This window comes from Poecilia reticulata, chromosome 20 (genome assembly GCF_904066995.2).
Source record: "Poecilia reticulata chromosome 20, P_reticulata-male-v2, whole genome shotgun sequence".
Lineage (NCBI taxonomy): Eukaryota > Metazoa > Chordata > Actinopteri > Cyprinodontiformes > Poeciliidae > Poecilia > Poecilia reticulata.
In genome coordinates this window covers 15,343,670-15,360,050 of record NC_088849.1, presented here as the reverse complement: position 1 = coordinate 15,360,050, position 16,381 = coordinate 15,343,670, and the positions used below count along the sequence as shown (strand labels likewise).

The following is a 16,381-nucleotide window of genomic DNA, read 5'->3' as shown; positions in this document are numbered from 1 at the left end:
TGTGCCCCTCATACTTTGTCAAGCTTCATTAAGAGTTTGTATATTTCCACTTAATCAAGCATCCACTTTCTTCTGCAGTCCCTCGGATGCATAGAGACGATATCCAAAAGGCCACTCTTCTCGCAGTTCTCCAGTGACAGCTGTGCAAAAAAAATCTTTCTTCGTTGTAGAACCATGGCTTTGGATTCAGAGGAGCTTTGTCTTGTTTTGGCCACGTTCAGCTCCGCTACGAACTGCTCCGGTGCACGTTGAAGGTCGTAGCTTGAAAATGCCAACAGAACCACATCGTCTGCAAAGAGCCAAGTTGAGACTGTGAGGTTCCTGAAAAAAACACTTTGAGATTTAAAAACTGGATGTGAGAACCTGGCCAAGAACAAATTTGATGGTGTGCTGAGAATGTGGACCCTGCTTTAACTTTTGAGGACTAGATGAACCTTATTGCTAATCTACTCTTAAAGCTTGAAGCACACCTTACAAATTTGTTAATCCCTTCTTGAATCCACTAAATGCATTTTCTGCTGTTTCTTCTTTTTTTATTTATTTATTTTTGGTCCAAACAGATTCACAAGAACTGCAATGCTCCCAAATTGGTACATTTAAAAAAAAATCTATTTGTTTTACAAGGAAAGCCAAAATCTCACATATTACATTTCAAACACATCCATAAGTGAGCATTTAAAATATTTATTTTCAGACAAAAGAAGCCACCTAGATCTCAAACAATGTTGATATTTTCTGTTTTTGGAACAGAATAAATTAGCCTCTAGGCCTTTCCATGTTTCCTCTAATGCTGCTGTTTTGTGAATCATATAAGAATTTCACTTAAAATGATTTTTGAAGAGTGTTTTTGCAGCGGTTGCTGAATACGCCACCTTCTGTTATCAATTGGATTGTATAAATCTTGCTTTTCTCTTGCTCATGCAAATTTTCTCCCATTTGTTGTTTCTGGATCCAGTTGGCTGAATGAGGTATTAGCACAGCGGTCAGTGGAGGGTTGCGCCGAGCAGCCTCTTTGGTTATTATTCATAGAAACACAAATGTTTAGTTGAGAAACTGCTGGCGCAACTTTCTCATGCAAAAGTGGTGAAATTAAAAGAAAATGTTGGGAAAGTTTTGGTTTTTTTTAGAGGTTGGAAGTTCACTCTTATGACGGATTCAAACTTCTCCCTGATTCCCAAAACTGCCATCACTCCGGCCGTTATCTGCAGTTTCAAAATGAACCAAACATTAAAGCTGTGAGCCAACAAGGACAGTACCACTTTATTTATTTATTTATTCATTTGCTTGGACTTTGAGCTTTTAATTTAAAACTTGCAACAGCACAGTCAGATCTCTTTAGTCTGAATGTGCCTCATTTTAGCAAAACTTCATAAACTTTCAAAAACACACATTTATTCTGAGGTGCTGCTTTGGTTTCTAAACGGCATGACGGGTTTTGCTTTTATATTTGCTGCCTCCCTGTGGGCGTTGCACACAATAACGGCAATGCAAAAAAAAAAATTCATAATTTCTCTTTGAACCTGGATTCTTAGCTGAAACTTCACTCAAGTCAATAGCAAAAATACATAAAAGGCCAATTATTTTAACGGACAAGCTACATATACTCACATCAAATATCGTCTTCTTGAAAATTCTTTGCCCTATTCAACACCTCCATTAACTAAATAAAAGAAAAGTGTGCAAATAACTATGCAGTCCTCTTGCATTGTGTGCAGAACAATACATTGTGTACAGATTTGATCTGGAGTATCTCAATGTGTTGGGCAAATGCTCAGTGTCTACTTTCACTTCGCAGATGATGATATCACCATGGAAACCATGGAGACACACAGCAAGAACGCAGAAGCATTGCTGTCGATCAGAATCAGCCTTCCTCAAACTCTGCTCATTATTTTATTTGTCTCAGCGAAGGAGTTAGAACCTTCCCGAATATTCAGAGGAAGCTCTTTTACCTTTAGCACAACGATGTTTAAATAATTTCATATTTAATACTGGCAACAAACTGTCGCTGTAGATCCATTACGGAAGAGAAGACGAGCAAAAATGACACCGCCGACACTGAATCTTCACTCTTTGTTCCCGTTTATCGCCTAAATTAGGAACAGCCTGTTCAAGAGTGCAGCACAGCAGAAAAAACTGTTTCACTGGGTTTAATATGTCTTGGCTGGACTTTAGTATTTCCTTATTATGTTTCAAAAATGTGTTGAAATGCCTTCAGGTAATTCAGACAGCCAGAACTCTAATGAAAAATTAAAGGAGGGATCATATTTCTTCAATTTGAACTTTTATTCAATTTCTCGCTTTTGAACCCAGAAAAGAATAAGGAATGATTCTTTTGACACATAGAGCAATAAATGTCAATGCTGCATCTTTTATTAAAGAACTCCTGGTTGCACTCAGTTTCTTGTGAAAGTGTTCCAATTAAACCTTTTCACTTTTTTTTTCCCCCAAGGAAAATCATACATGCTATTCCAAATGATGCACAATCAAACATGTGAAGTGTGTGACATGCACTTTGTGTTTAGTCCCCTGCAAGCTGAAGAGTTTTGGAGTGTGTCTCCATCAGATTTGTGCAAAGTTACATTTTGTGTCAATTTTCCTTTACAACAAAGGTTAAACTTTGTCAGATTTGTAAAGTAGCTCCTGTAAATATAATGTAAGTATTGACAGTAATTTTCACTTGGATTTAAATTAAGGTTTGTGTTGATCCAGAACTTACAATTCCTGAAAAACGCATTTCTAGTTGTAACATAATAAAATAGGAAAAATATTCATTTTAGCACTTTGGCTCTTTATGCCCTTGCCTCAGAAGAACTAAAAAAATAATAATAATTTCATTGAAACTCTTTCTAAGTTTCTGCTGTTGAAATCTGCTGTGAATGAGAACCTGAAGCAACTTTATCCATACATTGCAGCACTTGTTTTCCTCACACCTGAAATGACTGCCATATACCAGTGCACTGAACACATCAATGTGACAGTTTAGACTAACTGTATTACCCTGAGACTGTCTATGTCATCATAAAGTGGCTTTGTGAGACTGAGCCAAAGCCGCTATAATAATTTAGAACATTGCTTTAGCTAAAATATCCACTCTGACACATTTGTTTTGTTGAGTTATTTAAGTTAAAATGAATTAATATTTAAATGGGAAAGCAAAAAAAAAGTTAGGAAATATAAATGCATTCAATACTTAGACCTGGAAAGTAAAAAAATTACATAAAGCCTCATAAACCCAGCCAGTTACATTAAATTGTTTATGTACAAGTTAATCTTCGTGAGCTAAGCTGCCATGACAGGAAGTCAGGACTGTGAAAGACTAGTTTGGACCGTTCCCACAGCGTTCCCTGAAACACTTGGCCTGTCCGCGGAGACCACTTTAGCATTCGTCCGACTTGCCACCCGTCAGTTAACATGCTCATCAATCGCACCAGCGTCCAGAGAGGACTTCCTGACTGACAAGGCCCAGAGAGCGAAAGCCTTGCGAACACGGAGGAAGTGCCAGCCCAGAGACTGGAGCTCACCTTGCCTTGAGCCAGAGAGTTGATACGTCTTCACTGTGACTGAAACTTCAAAGGCATTTCATCTCCACATGGAAGATGCTTCTTCTCTCATCTTCACTTCACAAAATCTGTCTCAGGAAGGACATGTTGATGCTTTGGAGAGGGTTAGGAGGAGGTGGGGTGGGGGGGATAAAAAAGTTCCCATGAACTCTCTTGAAACATGCTTGACCACATTAACGATACAGAGGCTGTTAAAACATTAATGAGCTCCTTTGATTCCTAAATGTTAAGAAAAACAAGGAGAGTAAAAAAGAAACGGATCAGCGGTGCGTACAACAGAACAACAAACCTTTCTCTGTAGCACTTTTTTTTACATCAATGCACAAGGTCAAATCTACATCACATCAAAGGTCTCTAATTAAATTACTGTTTTGCACATTTGAGAATGAGAGCATTTTCTCGGGATCACACACAACCAGTAATTGCCACGGCATTGTAAGGCGAATAAATGCCAAGTTTCCTTCCCGGTCTCTCTCTCTCTCTCTCTTGTGTTCACAGACAAATGAAAGTGGGAGAAGAGTGGTCTTTTCAAAGGGCGCCTGCCGGAAAAGAAAGAAACAAACCTGACAGATGCACAAATTAACACACAGGAGGGGAAAAGTCGTAATCCAAAGCCTCCGATGTTATAATTACAGCTCTTTCTTGCTCCTTGAGACACATAAAGGAGGATTTCTCTTACTCCCTGCTTGCATTTTCTTTCTTCATCTCCCCTCCACCTCTCACAGCACAGCTTGGCGAGCTGGTATTAATTGCTCCAAAAAAGCTGTGGAAGAACAACAAGTGCTTCTCATCCTGGTATAATTGTGTCTGTAGGAGTTGAGGGGGGGATGGGTGGGGGGGAGGGTGCTAGAGAAGAAAGAAGGCTTCATTGCTTACAGGAAGAAAAAAAGAGATTTGTACTCAGTCTGTGGTTTGGCAGGAAAGAAGAAGAGCATTTGGTACAATGTGATATAATGGCGCACTCTAGTGGACAGAGAGTGAAGGTCTATTATTAACAAGTTATTAACAAGCATGTTGTTGCGTAACTCCTGAAAGCACCTCTTGTGGATTTAGCTGATGAAATTAAGATATTCTACTTTTCAGAAAATCTAGCCACCACTAACATAAGGAATCATTTTTACTTAAAATCATATAAGTTCAGGTGAGCCCCATTTAGCATATTAAAAGTACCTTCAGAAATAAACTTAAGTAGGTTTTTAGCCTATTTTTTTCCATTATACCCATATTTCTGTATTATATAATTGTCTTTTGTCTGATGTTATATTCTGATTTTAGATGTCACGTTTTCATTAGTTGTAAGTGGAAAATCATTGTAGTGGAAAAATAAAGCATCTTAGCTTTATTATTGAAATCAGTTTACGACTTTATTCTGTGGTGTGAAAGAAAAAAGGATCCACCAGCAAAAATAAAACACCTCCAAAACTTCTTTGTATTTTTTTTTTTATGTGAGGTGAGATCAAAATTTCTCAAGCCGTCATCAAACATGGTTAAAGAGTATCAATTCTGGAATAAAAAATGTACATGTAATCGCTTTTTTTATTTTAAAAAGAAAAATGGGTCAGTTATTTATATCATTCTCAATCATGAAAGGAAAAAAAAAATTTTTATTGGCATTAAAGTTATCAAATCCTTATAATTCCTGACCAGATCTTTTGGACGTTTTCACTGTTATTGTGATGATTTACCTTTGGTGACACAGTCAAGTGATTGAGGCTGGAAGGCCTCTTTGCCATCACCCTTATCAGACTGTATTAAATACAGGTTCAGACTCTGCCAGGGCTGCTTCAGTGTTAACTTTACAAGAAACATTTTAAAAGATTAATTTTAATTAGTTTTGAATCTGTCAGAGTGAATAACTTTAGCCTCAACTATGTCCAAGTTCTGTATTAACAGTATGGGGCTTCCCAGACTGGGAGGGTTTTACAGCCTTCCTCTAAAACTCTGGGGTGAGGCAGTTCCAGTAAGCAAGTCGTTTATTTACAGGCACTTACACAAATTGAAATGTATGGATCTGAACTGCAGAATATTTCAAGGAACTAAAATGTGATATCCTCAGAAAGTACACAGTGTAAAAGTTTAAAGTCCGAGGAAAGGAAGTCACAACACAAAGACGTTATCAGCGCTAAACATAATTCATTGTTTTATTTAGCTAGTGAGTTACCAAGAGGAGAAAATAATCACATATTTGCATTTGATGGTTCTTTCTCTTCCTTTTTTGTTTTTGGCTGAATCTCCGTCCGGCCGATTAGCTGACCGCGGAGGTTCTCCCAAAAGTTCCAACGGGTCGTTTAGCACGATCGAACCTGGGGTACAGTTAGAGTACATCCACATCAGAGCAACGACGGTCACCAAGTCTAACTCTGGCAAAGCAGCGGGTTTTCTCCTCGGACAAATGCACTTCAGAATGACAGAACCACAGGAAAGAAAAAAGAAAATAATTAAAAAACAAAAAAGGTGCGTAAGCCGGCGGTTCACCAGCCAGCTGCATAATCGTAAGCTTTTCGTACACAGAAAAAGATGCAGAAAGAAAGGGGGCAAGGTAGGGTAGGCCCTACGATTGGTACGATTGTGGCCGTTTCCTATTTACGTCATCCCACACCCGTCAATTTCCAGACCTCAATCTGGCAGACTGAGTCAATTTCCACATCTTTAATTCTCTTTGAGGCCAGATCAAGCTCACCAATATCCCAACCATTTGAGGCGACAGTAAAAAAAAAAAAAAAAAAAAAAAAAAAAAAGTAAAATCGGTGAAATCAATGTCTTCTCTGGTTAATCTGTTAGAAGCTCACAAACGAAAAATAATCAAAGAACAGAGTTAGCTAGTTAAGGGTATTGGCAGAGGCTGCTTAGAAGGACTGAAAGTGCTTAAAAAGACAGAGTTTCGAACAGATTACGCTCTTTTTCTTGTGAGACAGGAAAACGGGGGTCTGATGCACCAATCAACGGATACAGGATGAGTCCACCTAATGTCGCGCTCAAGTCTTCGGATACGTTGTTGTCTCGGGAGGACAGGCCGCGACAGTCCCTCCACCGTGGGGTTAGGCTAATTTGATTTAAAGGTCCTTCATCGTTAGTGTTGCGGAGGGTCTGCCTCAAGGTCACTGCTTATTCCTGCTGCGCTCCTGGAGGACGAAACACACACAGACCAGCAGTTAGCGAGAGCGGAGAAAGAAAGGTTTCAAAGCCAGCCTCGTCAGTGAGATTGACGCTTTCTGCCTCATTTCATCCAATTAGGATTATTCACAAAGGAAAACACTGAAGAAATTACACATTCGTTAAAACACAGTGATGCGTTTGAAGCAATTTCCTGTTGATTTCAATGGTTCTGAGTTACAGCTAATGAAAACCCAAAATACAGGTTCTCAACTTGGGAGACCCACCAAAAAAGGATCTTTAATACATAAACAACCTACTGAATGTATGTCCATGTACTGCATTATGCATTCAATTATAAATAGAGCTCATTGTGCATTAATTATCAATAAGGTGCGACACAGACCCAGAGTTCATGCTGTTTTAATAGCAACCTTTAGCTCGTATCTTAGTCACAGAAGCGCTCCACTCTTAGTGAATATCCCCCTCAAACTTCTGAAAACACTGCTTCAAAAACCAATCAAAACAACCAATCAGCAACCGTTTCTTCAACACTTTTTTCTTCCACTTAATTTTCCATCGTGCTGCAATAAAGTGCTCTCTGGACAGCTAACTTCTTTAGCAGTGACTGTTTGAGGCTTACCTTATGGTGAGTGTTAGCGACTGTCCGCTGGACATCTGTCATATCAGAAGTCTTTCCCATGATTCAACAGACAATAACCTTTCTGTGCTGAAAATCTTATTTTTTGATTAGTTTTTTTGTAATATAAAAATTTTCTGAGAAGCTGAATTTTGGGTTTACATTAACTCTAAGCCAGAGTCATTGGTATTAACAAAAAATCTATACACAACATATGGAATGAATGCATATAATACTTTAATTTAATTACTAAAATAAACTAATATTTAAATCACATTTTAGCTTGTTTGGCGTTGCTTAAATGCAGAGAAATTATACTGAAGAAACTCATTTTTAATTTGTAAACATATCACCTAAACTAGAAGTAATGAAAAGGTAACACTTCCTTCCATACTCATGTAAAAATTATAAAAAAGCAATTAAGAAGAGAATCAATACCACTATTAGCAAGCAAAGCACCGAATGGAAGTCTGTAACGGCTTAATGTCTTTTTGCGTGACTCATCTATGAATTGTATTACTTTAAGACGTACATTTATGAGTCTATCCTTTTCCTGTGTGCCATTTTAAGGCCGATCTATTTGCAGACATAAAATTCAATCGAAATGGTTTTCATTTGTTTTGAGATGCGTCAAAAAAAAAAAAAAAGTACTGCAATTTTATTAGCATGCAGGGAGCACTTTCTGTTCATCAAACAGCTTTTGCTATATATTGCTCTGGAACAGAAAACTGCTGTTCTTGTTTATTAGGTGTAGGTGGGGTTTAATCAGGCGGGTGTAATTTACGCAGCAAGATTTTACTTCATCAAATACCCGGCACATTAGTGCGGGAACTGGACATTCAGCAGGTTGACCAAGATATTTTGCTAGCTGCAAGTTTTGGTTATGTGTACGCAGGATTTTTTTTTTTAATACCTTAAAGAGCAATAAGAGTGTTTGCATGTAGCCTCCCAGGGAAATATGTTAATATATAAATTTGATAAGCCACAACATCAAAAGCACTTACAGGTGAAGGGAATTAAACTGCTCATCTTGTTTCAGTCTAAAAATTCATACAGGGAAATGTTGGCTCCATGCATTCGTGTGGTTATTACCGCGACACATGCCAGCCAACCAACCAACCAACCAAGCTACACCCCCTCCATGGCAACAGTCTCCCCCGACTCGAGTCTGCAGCATTGCAAAAACTATTCAGGAATGCATGCAGGGAACACAACTAACAGCCCAAGGCGCTGACAGCAACAGATGCACTGGAAGAAGCCAAATCCATGGAGATCCAGAACTGGAACCCAGTGGACCCTGCAGGTCCAATGCCAGCAATTGTCAACAAATCACTACAGGACGTATGAAGATGCCTTCATCTTGAAAATGTGGCACTTACTTTTTTTTTTTTTATTCTGGTTGAGTTCAAACTTGTATTTTATTTTGTTTTTTTTATTATTATTTTAATGTTTAAAAAAAAAAATACCACAACTCTCCATTTAAAAAAATAAACAAGTTTTTAATTTTCAAATTAAACTTTGCAATTGTACATCGCTTCACATGAAGTCTCCACAAAACCGACTAAAGTTTAAAGTTGCCAACATGACAGGATGTGAAAAAGCACAAGGAATCCTGTGCTCTATATTATGTTGAGGACATATTTTACGTTAATTCCAAGTACCTGAATTGAAAAAAGTAATTACTAAGATAAAAATACAAAGCACATGTTTTAAGTTAAAACAACCAGAGAAGGAAACCGACTAGAAAACAGGAGAAAAGAGTTAGATCCCAAGGAATGAACTGACAAAATAATCAGCCATGTTTACACTGTCAGGAGACTGCTGTCATTACTTTCTGCTCGTAGCCCGAAATCTCATGTAGTCAGGGATAAAAGGAGGCGGATATTCTAAACAAAACATCACGCCGTTCCTACAATGTCAAATATTCAATGGCTTGTTACAGATTAAAAGAAGATGAATGCCGTGAAGCGTCATGTGAAGAACAGCACAGGTACAAAACATTTTTTCCCCCTCCCATTTCTCAGACAAAACAGTGCTCTCTTTGAGGTTGACCATATCAGTTCCCTGGGAAAAACGCAGAGAGACCCAGGCCCCGGCAGTAACTCAATCCCCAGATGGCCTGCGACAAAAAGCCTCATGATATTTAGTCTATACAAGGTCTGCAGCTCAAATCAATGTAGTTCTTCAAGTTAAAATATAACCTGACTGAGCAATTCATCACAAAACTCATTATGCAATTCATCTCCTCAAACTAATGAGAAAAATGTACTTTTCATCCAAATAAAGTTACTTCTTAAGATCTTTTCAATTATGAAATCGTGCGCAGTACCAGCTACATATTAAAAATGGACTCGATATTCAATAAAAGCTCCAAATAAAATTTAGACGCAAGGTTATCTTTCCAATCAAAACAAATAACACAAAGAAGAAGAAGAAAAAAGAACACACCTTGAGATGGTGTTGGGAAAAGGTGTTGTTGCACAAGCCTGACATCTTTGAAAGGCTGGGTAGGACAGGCCAAACAACAGGCAACAATTAACCTTGTCAGGTGAAGAAGGGCGAGGCCTCGACCTGCGCCGATCCCGTCATGTAATGAGGGTCAGGGATACAAAAGCAGCACGGCTCGACGCCTGCGTGACGCGGGATGAAACCGGCTTCCTACTGACAGTTTGTTTTCAGGAGCCTGAAAACATTGACTTGAAATATTTATGAGAAAGGAACCGAGTGCATATTAACAAGGTCAACAACGAGGAGTCAATACAGCGTCAGTGCAGCACCAACATTTGGAGAAACAGAGAGGGAGGGGGTCGTGTGTATGTGTGTGTTTTATGGATATAAGAATGGATCCAGAAGGACACTACTGGAGACATAATTCTCTGGGTTTTTTTTTTTTCTTTTTACTTCCATTTGTATTACACCATTATTACCACTATTGGGACATAATTAAATTTCCCCTCTGAGGATGTTAAACTAAGGGTGTTTTTCAGAATGACAGCTCAATGTGATTAAAGAGCTTCATAATATATTATGCAAAATATATATATATAAAACAAAAACTCTGCTAACTGTGCCAGGGCACATTTTAACCACTTTGGAGCCTGGGAGCTTATGCTGTTAAAAGACTAATAAAGCATGAGGAGTCTGTGGATGCCTGGGAGGGCTTGTAGTTCAAAAGTAGATCCAACTTTATGTCTGCCTTTGTCTGGGAAAACAGAATGGCAGGAATGTGGGTTATTTCAGGAAACACGACAGTCACCTAACTCCACTTGGGTGACTCTTAGCAATCTTAACAACGCCAGATGGCTGACGCAGGTTCAGGGTTTCCTGAACTTGGATTGTGAGTAATGGCGAAGCGTCAATCTGCAGACGGGCCTCGGGGAACTTCCATTTATTGCAGACTGTCAATGCAGCCGCTGATGTTACAACCTCACATCAAGTTGAACGACATCGGCTGATTATATTTACAACAACCAGCAGAAATTCAGAAATACTTGGCCAGTTTTATTTGTTTTTTTATAAAATGGCCAACAAGTTACATCAGGAATGTGAAGGAGCCGTTTATAAAAAAGAACACACAGTGGAGACCATCAAAAGATTTTCTACTCAACATCCTACAATGGTGGCGTCTGGTCAGCAGCTGATGCTCCAAGGCATGGCGCCCAGATATTGTTTTGGAAAATAAACGACTGCTTACCCAAACGACTGCTTACTTCTGTCATGGGTACAAATACCCATGACAGAAGTCATGGGTACAAATACCCATGACAGAAGTCATGGGTACAAATACCCATGACAAAAGTCATGGGTACAAATACCCATGACAAAAGTCATGGGTATATATTTGTAATTGATCCCACTTCGTCGTACTTTGCCAGACGGAACCAATCTGTTTGAGGTGCCAATGGAGGCGTGGTAAATGACAAGACCCACCGGAAGTGTGTTCCCTTTTAGGCTCAATAGAAGGTAATTTATCTCACCTTTCTCAAAGCTTCCTCTTCTTCCTGACGTTTCTCATAATGTGCAAAGTCATCAAAGATTGAGGTGGTATGCTTGTAAGTGGCAATAACTTTAAGCACTTGTTTGGCCTTCTCCAGAGGCACTTCCTGAGTGTCCCTGGAGTTGGTCACTGGCTTGTTGTCATTGTTCTCCAGCCGGATGTGACGCAGCTGGTTGTTGGGCACATCCTTGATGAAAATCCACTTCACCTCAAACTTGCCCTTCCACTTGTCCTGAGACCAGACGCCTGCGTAGGCGTTGTAGTCCACTGGCGATCGCATTTCGGCCACACCGCAGAAGTGCCCACTACCGTTGACGCTGAACAACAGGTACAAGGGGCCCTTGTTGCATAGCGAACGGTAAGCACTATCCAGGCGCTTGTTTCCATGTTCTGTACTGCACCAGATAGAGTACTTGATTGAACGGTGGATGTCATCTTCTGAGTAGCTCTTGATAATGAAAACACGTCCATTTTTCAAGTTCCAGTCAAAGTCTTTGGGGTTGTAGTTGTTGACGGTACGGAGTTTCTCCAACACGGGGTGCACTTCTCCAGAGCAAGGGGAGGCACTCAATGGAACTCCGCCACCCAGACTAAAGCCCTCACCACGGTTCCTGGGGGCAATCCAGCGATTGGGGGGTGGGCCAAGCTGCTGAGGTTGTTGTTGATGAAGGTGCTGTGGGAGGCCAGGTTGGGAGGGGAGGTGAAGGTGAGGAGGGCCATGGGACAGAGGCTGGGGGTGCTGGGGTGATTGTATAGACTGGAGCTGGAAAGGCTGGTGTTGATGCTGGGGTTGGTGCGGAGGCTGCGGGGGCAAGGGGTTCTGCAGTAAGGGTTGGGGCTGTGCAAGGAGTGGGGGCTGCACCAGAGATTGTGGGGGCATCATAGTCTGAGCTAACGGCGGTTTGTTTAAAGAGCCCTTATCGTCCCAGGTACCAATGTTCATATTGTGCTTAATTGGGGGTGGGGGAATGGCAGCACCTCCCCCCATCCCCATGTTGGCTTTGGTTTTGACCTTGGGTTGGGGTTTGGCCGGTTTCTTGGCGATTGCTGCCCAAGTGGCAGGTTTAGGTGGTGCAGACGAGTTGACAGATGGAGGGAGATTATTGGCCACTGTGCTGTTCATGCCCACTGTACCCCCTAAAGGTGAGCCAACGGTTTTGGTGACAGCTGCCACCATGTCCGTACCCAGCTTTAGCCCCGTCATACCCTGCTCAATGCTGTTCAGCACTGGGACCTTACCGAGCTGGGTGTCACTTCCAAAGCCCGCCTGTCCGTCTGCGATTGCCCGGCCCAGTGAGCTGGGAGCATAGCCGTAGCTGTTACTGTAGACTGAGCTCTGAGTTGACTGACCCTGAGAGACACTGGTTCCCCAGGTGGAAAAGTCTGCACTGCCAGGAAAGAAGTTGAAGCCATGCTGCCCGAGAAATGGAGGAGTGTTTCCTAGGGCTCCTGGCTGACTGAAAACACCGTCAGGGATAAAGTGCGGCTCCCCATTGCTCATCTGTCCATAGGTGGTAAGGTAGGGCATAGGTGGATCTCCAGCTGTGGACCAAGCAGCCTCTCCCAGAGAATAAGGAAACCCAATGGATGGAGCATAGTAGCTGGGCATGTAAGGATCAGACATTGGTGGATAGCTGTTATTCTGCATGGCACAGAAAGACAAGAAATTGAAAGTATTATTCAAAAAGACAGATGCTTTTGCATTTTATTACTGTTTAAGTATACGTAACAAAATTACATTTTAATACATTTCTTTTTCAACAACTCTGTTTTGTTCTACTGCCTCAGTTTAATGAAAAGCGCTGTTCATATGAATGCATCATAGCATCTGAGTACACAACATTGGAAAACATTTCAAAGAGCATCTATTAATATTACCCTGTCAGATTTATAGGTAAGGCAAACATCAGAGTATCACCAGTCTTTGTATAGTTTTTTTCTTATTTTATTTTTTATTTCACTCACTCTAACTGAGATTAAGCTATTCTGCAATGAATAGTGGAAAAAATTGACCAATTCTAAATTTCACAAATCTGGCTGAGGCTGCTACCCACGCGACCTGACCCCGGATAAGTGGAAGAAGATGGACGGATGGATGGTTGAGGCATACTCCAAAAGAATTGCAGCTTCAATAAAGATGGTTCCAAAAAGCACCGACTCACGGGACTGATTACGGATTCATTTTTTGTTTGAAAAGATTTTCCTTCCACTTCACAATTGTGTGCCATTTTGTCGTAGTCTGATTCAGGGGATATGAATAATATCTCATTGAACTGTATCCTAGCCGTGTACAACAGAAGCTAATAATAACCTATGTTGAGACATTGGAAAATAAAACTCTGAACTTGGAAATAAACATACAGAAGGCACTTTAATTGAAATACAAAAAGGGAACTCGAAGTTGACTTGTGAGTTTGATTTTTTTTTTCTTCTTTTTTTCAGAATAGTGGCAAAATTATTTTGTGAGTTAAGTGTAAAAAAAACTACTACTTATTAAAAATGGCTGTGGCAATCCTTATCCTAATTTAGGCATTGTGTATTTTAAAAAGTACATTACCTGATTTGTCTGGCCGCTTAGGTAAGGCTCAAAATCATCATCATTCACACCATCCTTTTGATGCATGGATCCGTTTTGCACTAAATATAAAAAGGAGGGAAAAAAATCTAATATAAGTAATTAGAAGAAGCTGTAATCCCCAAGCAGCCATGATGTCAGATGGCTACATTTTGATCACAGGTATGCTCTGCTGTGTTGTGTCAACAATGCTCCAGGCTGCAGTTTGGACTACAGTTCAACAACACTGTCAGCAAGTAATAGCACAGAATATCATAACCTGCAGTGGCTAGAACTCCCAGTCAAAGCCTTACCTTTATTTCCTTGTCCTTTGGTTCTCTGAAACAACAAGTGATAAGATATTAAAACACACTGGCAGAGCAGACAGACACTATCCTACAAATATAACACCTAAAGTGAGAGCTTTCGCCCGGATGTTAGCATTTACAGGTTGCTTCGTCTTACTAACCGGATGTCAAACGCTCTGACAACCAGTAAACGGTGCCGCATTGGCAACCGGCTGCAGCCGGTGTAGGTTGGCAGTACAGTTGGCCTACCTTTCAGCTAACAACCACCACATATCAAAGACTTTGTAGCCTGTTTGATTTGGCACAGTAAGCCCGTCAAACAGTGGTCCGTAAAGTTTTATTTCGTCCTCAAAGCTAGCATACAGCGCAGCTACACGAACCTGATCGACTGTGGTCGCAGACATCCTCCAGGAACCGAAACTGCTCGCTGTTTTGTCAGACTGTCCGCGGCTTCTCTCTCCCCCCTCTGCTTGCTCGTCTCTCTGTTTCTGCACTTCGGTGCTGCTTTCCTGGTTCGTCTCTCCTTCTCGTCCAATCACTCCGTGAACGTTACAAGGCGGCGTTTTTTTTTTTTTTGTTTTTTTTCCCCTGCTGGGCTAAGATCTGACGACGACCAGCCTCTTCCAGCTGCTTCAGGCGACTCGGTGTCTGCTAATGAGAAGGCGTCAATCAGCGCGTCAGTGTGACCGAGAATGATGTTTAATCAGTCAATCTGAAAGTGATTGGAATATCCCTTACTATTCCACAATGGCGGATAGGCTCTTTACTCCCGCTTCCGTTCCGTCCTGCTGCTCCGTGACCTTCCGCCTGTGACGCTCTGAGTCATGTTACAAACTAACGCTTCACATGACAGTCACAAACACACAGCAACTTTTCTGCTTATTTTCTTATCTTTACTGTTTCATGCACTCAGTCTACTACCTGCCATGCTAACCGACAGCAAAAACACAGCTTTCTTAGCTTAAAGCATCTGTTTCCCAACCCTCTTGAGAGATTCTGCAATAAAACAGTATAAAACTACAGAATAGTATGGAAAGCCAAATGTGCCAGAATCCAATAAATGATTAGATCATCAAAAGCATATTTTTTTAATAAATATCTAACTTTTACTCAGGATTATTTTAGTTCAAATTAAAATTGAGAATTATAAAAATTTACCAAAAGAATTTAAATGTATTTATTTAGTCAGAATAGAGTGCATTCACCGGTCAATGTAGCAGTAGATTAGCATAAGTAACACTATTTCATTCATATCGTTTTATATAAATCATGTAGCTATATTTCCAGATCTCAAACAAAAGTTCTCAACAAACAGACTGAAATATATTTATGGTGGCAAAAGTTGAGTTTTGGTCAAATACGTTATTGTGACAATTTATTCCATGTCCAAAGATACAACAACTACATATAGTCATTGAGTTTTAGTGTATATACATATATATATATACACTAATCTTTGCAGGGTCTCAAAAGAGATGATGTCGCTCTCCAGCAGTAATTGGGCGACAAGCAATGCAACCTGGACATGCCGCCAGTCCATGACTGGGCAACACAGGGACACTCAGGATAGACAACCATGCACACTCTTATGCCTAAGGGCAATTTAAAGTAACCAATTAACCTAGTGTGTTTTTGAGCTGTGGGAGGAAGCCAGAGTACCCAGAGGACTAACGCATGCACGTGGACTACATGGCATGCAAACTTCATACAGAAACCCCATTCTTATGGAGAAGCATACATACACAGGTTGGTATACTCAGACACACGCAGTGTTTAGATTCAGGTGTTTTCAGACATTCTTGATGTTGGGCTGATATTGCAAGTACACATCTTGCAATGTATCTTTCAGTGATATTGTAACTGTTATTGTTATAAATGTTTATGTTGTCTGTCGATATATATATATATATATATATATATATATATATATATTATTTTTTTTTTTTTTTTTTTTTTTTTTTTTTCTGTGCGGGAGTCATGCGGACAAAATATCTGAGAGGTGCTCATCTTTTCTGGTTGTCAGAGCATATACTGAGAAATGGTTTAACTTGAACTGATTGCCCAGTCTTTGGCATTTTAAGAAGTGGCACACAGAGCCTAATGAGGTAGCCATTAACACTCACACTAAGGATGTCTTCTCTATTGTCTATAAGTTAAATTCAATAAATCATATCATATTGTTGTTATTTTGTTCTGGTGTATATCCAAAACACCTGTGCCCAATCC

At 40.2% G+C, this 16,381-nt stretch overlaps 1 protein-coding gene across 2 annotated transcripts; it reads right to left on the bottom strand.

The window, feature by feature from the left end:
• Positions 1–5,676: 5,676 nt before the first annotated feature.
• On the bottom strand, positions 5,677–15,131 carry ythdf3 (YTH N6-methyladenosine RNA binding protein F3). 2 transcript variants are annotated; one of them, XM_008396266.3, is made up of 6 exons: positions 14,894–15,131; positions 14,536–14,806; positions 14,162–14,186; positions 13,851–13,930; positions 11,274–12,935; positions 5,677–6,685 (listed from the first exon to the last, which is right to left on the bottom strand). In XM_008396266.3, exons 2-6 carry the CDS (start codon positions 14,557–14,559, stop codon positions 6,662–6,664), a joined length of 1,815 nt encoding a protein of 604 aa, XP_008394488.1. In that variant the 5' UTR covers positions 14,560–14,806; positions 14,894–15,131; the 3' UTR covers positions 5,677–6,661. The 2 variants fall into 2 exon arrangements, with proteins under 2 accessions (XP_008394488.1, XP_008394489.1); XM_008396267.3 differs by having other exon boundaries at positions 14,536–14,803.
• Between the last annotated feature and the right edge of the window lie 1,250 nt (positions 15,132–16,381).

Bases quoted from the DNA above. Each gene is read 5' to 3' on its own strand.
- ythdf3 (XM_008396266.3), bottom strand. From the start codon at position 14,559: ATGTCTGCGACCACAGTCGATCAG. The intron at 13,931-14,161 runs GTAAGGCTTTGA...TTTTATATTTAG, and splicing joins CAAAGGACAAGGAAATAAAG to TGCAAAACGGATCCATGCAT. The intron at 12,936-13,850 runs GTAATGTACTTT...TGTGCCATGCAG, and splicing joins TAAGCGGCCAGACAAATCAG to AATAACAGCTATCCACCAAT.